At 37.1% G+C, this 7229-nt stretch overlaps 1 protein-coding gene across 1 annotated transcript in view; it reads right to left on the reverse strand.

Annotated features, from left to right (window-relative positions):
• The window catches only part of SLC17A6 (solute carrier family 17 member 6), a 30526-nt gene extending 27151 nt beyond the window's left edge, over nucleotides 1–3375 (reverse strand). Inside the window, exons 1-2 of the mRNA XM_033928668.1 lie at nucleotides 3290–3375; nucleotides 563–815 (exon numbers count right to left, since the gene is read on the reverse strand). Of these exons, the coding sequence (XP_033784559.1) occupies nucleotides 563–815; nucleotides 3290–3375 (339 nt within the window). The remainder of the gene's footprint in view (nucleotides 1–562; nucleotides 816–3289) is intronic.
• Nucleotides 3376–7229: the final 3854 nt, after the last annotated feature.

A 7229-nucleotide genomic window follows, 5' to 3' on the forward strand; every position in this document is an offset into this window, starting at 1 on the left:
CAAATCAAATAGGCAGTTCAAAAAGAAAATTTGATTACATTTAGAGAAACTTGCACCTTTAGGGTATTAAATGAGTCTTTAAAAATACATTTTCTATCCTGTGATATCAGGGTTCTGCGTTTCAATTAGAATGTAAATGTGGTATATATACATTTCACCAGTAAATGTGTGCCAGAGTCCTTATCGTTTACAATCTACATAAGTTTATCAACACTATTTAGCATATATGATCTGACCAAATAATTCTTTATTTTGCTACCGTGTAAAACAATTTATTTAGAATCTTAAATTTAATAGAACTCGAGATCTAAGTAAAATATAGGTTGAAGGCACCTATTTTTTAAAAAAAACCCAAAACTGTTCATAAGGTAATATTTATTCCAGCTAAAAATTAAACTATTTGACAAATGATACTCTAAAAAAGTAAGACATTTATATTTTTGTAGGTGGTCACTACTTTGATTTTATGGCGAGTCCATCTCGGTCGGTGTGTTAAAGGCTGTAGAAAAAGGGGGCAGGGAGAAAGATCAGGGAGGAGGAACAGGTGGCAGCACGTTCTAACCTCTTTGATAATTTTCCCTCCTCGATGAATGGTGCTGTTATTAACCATGTCCACGATGGCCACGCCCAGATTGCAGCGAATCCCAAAGGAGATGCAGAATCCCAAGCCACTCATGATAGCAATAATGTATCTCCGTGGGAGGCCAAAGCAAGCGCAGTCACACAGAGGGGGTTTCTTCTCCGGCACTTCCATGGGTTTCCCATCTTCTGTCAGTTCGATGTTTTCCCCACTTTTGGATTTCTTCTCCAAAACTCTAAACCAAAAACAAAGGTGGTTGAACTGATTTTAAGGGAATGTTCACACACTTGTTTGGTTAATCATGGAAAAGATAGAGAAATTTGGATTTCTGCTTTAATTTTGTCCACATAAGAAACAAATCCATAACCTTACTAAAGCTTTCGGGTATTTCTGCCTTCAAAACGAAGGACACTACAAGGACGCCATGTTTTTTTTTCCTAGCCATTTACGAGTGAAGTTATCTCAGTAGCTAAAATTCTGGACTGTCTTTCAAATAATCAAACAGTATAAAGATGTACATTTTCAATAAGTTCATTGAAATCCAAAAGTGGCCCATTTCCATTATACTTAAATCATATCTGTTTGCTTAAAACATGTATAGGCATGTATAATCCGGAAATGTTGTTACTCCCCCCCCAAAAAAAAAAGAATGACTCTAAAAAGATTTTCAAAAAACAAACTGTGGTCCTAAAGATGGTCATGTATTTAATAGATTGTTGAAATCATGACTAGTACAGTTTTCAAAGCAATACATAAGCAAAATTTAGTGTCTTGTAAACCTAGGGCTTGTTGGCGTTTCTGCAGAATTTGTCATTATTCAATAATTTTCTGCTATTTTATGGTTACAGCAAAAGAGAGAAAAAGAGAGCTGGAGGGAGAGAGTGTATGTTATTTGCATGGTATATATTCTATCCGGAAAAAAAAAGGTTTAATATTACATTAAATTATATCTGCAATACCTTATAAAATCTCATAAGTTTTAACAAATGTATGAAATGCAAGTAAAATATATAGAGATTCGTTAAAATTTATGAATTGAGAAATCTAATGATATCGTCAAACCCTTCCACAGAAATGACTCATTTACAATAGGGAAGATGATATATCATTATTTAACTAGCATGTGGAAAGCTTAAGAGATATTTCTATAGCATGATCAAGAGTAAATTAAGGTAGAAACATTTTAAACTATAATATAAGTACTAATGCATTTTACCTGACCCACTAATTAAGACTAATTATCTTCCAGCTTCCAAAGTTCCATCCTATGAAAGTCAGACATAATCATAAATCCATTGCATGCAAGAAATTACTTAATATTTTCAGATTACTATGACAATCAGTTCACAGGTAGAAGGGCCTTTTAAAACAATTTTTTTTCCAAATCGTAGGAGTTAACAGTTTCCGGAATTGTTGCTCGGTCCCTATTTCTGAATTCCTTTGTGGGTTCGAAGGTATGAAAAAAAAAAAAAACCAGTCTTCATGAATTGCAAATCATTGTGTTACCTAATCATTTTCAACTATTAGGTCTTGTTCCGATATTAAATATGTTCACATCAAATCCCTACTAGTAGCAAAATTATTCACAGTTGTATCTACTTGCTGCCTTTTGCTACAATTTTATTTTTGCAAACTTTTTGTCTTGTGTTTATTAAGAAAACACTTTTTCGATATTTAAGAGAAGCAAACCTTTTTTATGTTTGTTTGGTTTTTATTTTACCAAAACATTTAAAACTGGAATACATTTTAAAAATTACATTGATGAAATAGATTTCACATAAGTAAATCTGCCAAGTAACTTACATCCTATAAAATATGTTATTGACGAAAGGCAAAGCATTTTTTCCTTTTTAAAATGGCAGGTGTTTGCAGATGTATGAAGTATGAAGACATTCAAGGGAGACGACCTCCAAGCATGCCTTACCCTATACCCTCAGGAACAAAATAAATAAATAAAAATGAACCTAAAATCAGCCTTTATACACATGTAAAGCTTTCGGTGTATGTAAAATCAGTCGACTTGTACTCTCAATGCATTTCTTAACTCATAATATAGGACGCAGTGATGGAAAAGGATCTGCAAATAAATTATAAGAGCATAATCTAGATATTCTATTTCTCATGCAGATTCTGTACAGATGAGGATTCAGTGGAATACTGAGAAGGCAATATTGAATTAAAGATTAATTCTCATACTAAATATGAATAAAATTGACGTGTGTGTTCGCATAAATGCATATGTACAAAGGTGCGGGAGGGGGGAGCTGCGCGTGCCTGAGAACCAGGAATGGCTGCTTATTAATTATTTATGAACTCAATGCGGGTTTCCAAAGGAGGATTTCACCGGGGAATCTGTAAATCAAAAATGGTTCCCCCCTCCCCCCCCCGGTTGAATTTTCACAGGCTAGTCATATGGATAGTACCAAAAAAAAAAAAAAATCTAAAAATGCAATGCAGATGCTGTGAGCCCACTTCAAAATGGCAGAGACAACCAAATATGGAGGGCTGCCTGTTAATTAAATGGTTGGGCTAATTAGCGATTTCCGCACAAGAAAGGTGATAGACACCAGTGAATATATTAATAACAACATGAGTGCACTGGGTACTTGACACGATCTACGACATGCCTTTTCCAACGTGATAGTTCTCGCACACTTGGCTATTTAAAATTATTTTCTACCACAGTTTAATTCGATTTCATCTCTTTACCTGTAAAGCTGACCCAGCGATTTTCCAGCTATATTCTTCAGCCTCTTTTTGGCAGAGGAAAAAATCATTTTATCTACTGAATCCATTCCGGCACAGAAAGTAATTCGGGTTTTTAACTTGTTCTATGGCACCTTTCAAAAGCAACGATGCTTGAACATATTGGTTCAATCTCGAACTTTTTGTTTTCGAGAAAAGAGCTGGGGGGCACTTCCAGGAAGAACACAAATTTCTTGGTGGAAGAGGATTCCCAGACACATTTAAAAAGTCTTCTTTGAAGTACACGCTCCAGTCACTAACAGTATAGACAGAGGCATAATATTTGAGAGAACCTGTATCTTCTCCTTTTTGGTTTTTTTTAGTAGACCACTTCCAATCCGATTTAGGCTCTAATTGGTTTCATAGCACTGCAACAAGTTCCACAAGGTGAAATAATAGAATCCGTTTTGTAATTTCAAATGAAGGGTGGAAAAAGCTCTCCCCAGGTCACATCAGCTTTAAATGAATACCACCTTCTGCTCTTCCGATCTTGGATAACATCAGGGCAGTCATTTCATTGACTCGAGGCATACGCTGCATAATAAAACTGATCGATGTATTAATTGAGAGCTGAAGTTGCTCCTTGGTTCTTGCCGAAAGCGGAAGATCCGGGCGGGGAGGACGCTTTACCTCAGCCCCGGGTGCTTCTTCAGCACCGTGGACAGCGCAGACACTGCAACGCTTCCTTGGCGCTTCCCTACAGGCAACTTTCTAGGGGAATTGGGCGGTTCGCCCTGCACTGAATTCATTCTCGGGCTCTTCAACGTGGATGCTATGGAAACCAAATGAAAGATGTCATCATCTTCTCCCAGGTTTCCAAAGAATGGCCGTAGCGTCGGTGAGAAGAATTTATTAGAAACTGACAAGTTACTTTTCAATTCCCACCTCTAGCCCTAATGGTGACGTAAAGCCTGACCCTACAGCAGAAGGGAAGACATGATTATCACGTTTCCTCCATTTTACGATTATCTTATTATTTCTACAGAATTTGCTGTGTCTAAACTAGTCGGTTTATTATATACTGTAATTTGAAGGTGTCCTTCAACTGCATTATTTCAACTACTTTTTTTTTTTTCCCTTTATGCACTTTCAATATATATTTTATTTCTACCATAGTTTTCGGATTAATATACATTGTGTACTTGGAACTACTAGATTTTCTCATTAATCATTTTTAAATAATACCCGAACACTTTCAGCTATGTATTACTATAGTACTATGGTATTATTCTACGCTTAGGGAAAAATGTAAACGAAAGTTCCTGTACTTGCATTCAAACACTTCCTCTAACAAAACATTTTAAATGCATCGAAAAATCACCTTGCTAGCCTATGACACTTTTCCATCCCTGACTGCAATGCTACATGCCTGAAACTGTGGTCCTGAAAGCTTGAGTATTTTGCTGAGGGCTGCCCTCTAGTGCAAAAACCAAAAACATCCAACGATGCTGGGATTTGTTTTGAACAACCTCAAGTCAACTATGCATTCATGCACTTACTCCAGCTACTGCTAAAGTCTCTGGACCTGGTTTTGCTGAACTTGTTGTGCTGAATGGCTGATTTCACTATTGTATCCCTTTAAATAAAAGAAAACTACAAATCCCTCCATGCCCTAAGGTAAAATCAGGCCTAGAGACCTGGAGAAAGTTAGCAACATATTTATTCATTATTCATTTTGCATTCATGTTAGGACCAGGCAAGCACTTTTTTTTTTTTTTTTTTAATTAAAGATTACTTTCAACAAACTTCAGTTGACTTTTCAGCCACTGGCTGGTTCTTTTGGCTGTTTTGTTCTTGTTCCCCACTATTCTATAACTTATATGGGCAACTTTGCATGCTCAAAGAAAACAGAAAAGGCGACCAGGTGGTACTCAATATCTTTATTCTATGAAGACATGACATGTACGTGTTTCGGCTCGAAGGCCTGCCTCAGGAGTCTTAATACTTTGATTAATACGTTGACTGTTCTATCTTATAAAATTATAACGATTGAGTCATTCACTAAGCACATCAATCATAATCTCTAAAAAATGTGCCCACCATGTGGAGATTAACCTAGGTCCGCAGAACCTGCATTCTATATATGGTGCTTTGAGTTGTGTGCAAATTTGATTATTTAATGAGTATAACTAATAGGCAAACTGGATGGTCCGTTTGCCATTGTTTAGCTTGGGTAAAACAATAATAATAATAATAACAGTTTATATACCGCAGTACCGTTAAGTTCTATGTGGTTTACAAAAGATTAGTGAAGTACAAGTTGAGTTGACGTACAAGTTGAGTTAACTTAAGGGATGTGGGAACAATAGGGAGAAAGGGCAAGCTAAACAATGCTGAAAATTGGCTCCAAGAAACAGTTCTTGGTACTAATTAGAATTTGCAAGCACTTCTTTTTGGGTAAATTCCAGTGTGTGGCACTGAAAACGGGGTGTGGGCATGGCTGGGTCATGAGCATTCTAAAACAGTTATGTGCATTGTTCTAGAATACACTCGGTTCATGCTTAAGTTATGCACAGGGATTGACGCCAAGTTTTAGTTGGTACAAATGGTTGTGCCTAAATTTACTCATGGGTCTGGCACTGAGTGCTATTCTATAAATAACTATGCGTAACTTTAGGTATAGTTTAGTAGGGCCGCCCCAGTCTGGTCCTCGAGATCTACTGGCAAGCCAGGTTTTCAGGATATTCACAATGAACATGCATGAGAGAGATTTTCATACCAAGAAGGCAGTGCAGGCAAATCTCTCTCATGCATATTCATTGTGGATATCCTGAAAACCTGGCCTGCCAGTAGATCTCGAGGATCGGACTTGGACAGCCCTGGTTTTTGGAATGGCGCTAAGCAGGCTTTTTTTCATGCTGGTTTATTTAGGTGCTATATATACTGTAGAATTTCTCCCATGCGTACAATTTTACTCACAAGTTTATAGAATCATTGAGATAGCGTGTACTCTTTCCAAATAGTAGGCACTATTATTGATGAATGACAAAACACAAAGGCCCAGATTCTATAAAAGATGCCTACTGGTAGGTGCCTAGATTATAGTAACTTAGTAAATGTCAGCAGATAAAGACCCGAACGGTCCATCCAGTTTGCCCATTAGTTATACCCATTAAAAATACCTGATTAAATTAACTTGTCTCTTCTTTGATATTTCTGGGCCATAGACTGTAAAGTCCACCTGGTATTGCTGAAGTTGCTGTCCAAGCTCACTCCAGCCTATCCAACCATTCTGTTTGCAGGATATCTTCCATAAAGTCCGGTCAGTAACATCCTCATGTTCCAAGTTAGTGGAGTTCCCATCGATGCCCTCCCCAGCCCATCCTACACCGAATCACCACATATGGGACACAGACCATGCAAGTCTGTCCAGTACTGGCATTAGCTCTTTAATTTACATTCTTCATTTTCTAATTAGAGATCCTCAATCTTTATCCCACACTTTTTTGAATTCCATCACCGTTTTCCTCTCCACCGCGTCCCTTGGGAAGGCATTCCAGGCATCTACCACCTTCTCCGTAAAGAAGAATTTCCTAACATTGCTCCTGAGTCTTCCTCCCTGCAACCTCAAATTAAGCCCTCGAGTTTTACCATTTTCTCTTCTCTGGAAAAAATTTGGTTCTATATTAATACCTTTCAAGTATTTAAACGTCTGTATCATATCTACCTGTCCCTCCTCCAGGACATCTACCAAGTTATGCGCCTAACTTCACCTTTTTAATTGATTGATGCTGATAATTGAAAGCATCATTAAAAACAATTTTAAAAATTAATTAGCCAGTAGACACCTAACTCAGTAGGAGCCTACCACCAAATTCTGTAAAGGACGTCTAACTATTTAGATGATCTTTTATAGTATGTCTATGTATTATAGACTCATGCTCAGCATTCTACTAGCTGTTCC

The sequence above is a fragment of the Geotrypetes seraphini genome, chromosome 19 (assembly GCF_902459505.1).
Source record: "Geotrypetes seraphini chromosome 19, aGeoSer1.1, whole genome shotgun sequence".
Lineage (NCBI taxonomy): Eukaryota > Metazoa > Chordata > Amphibia > Gymnophiona > Dermophiidae > Geotrypetes > Geotrypetes seraphini.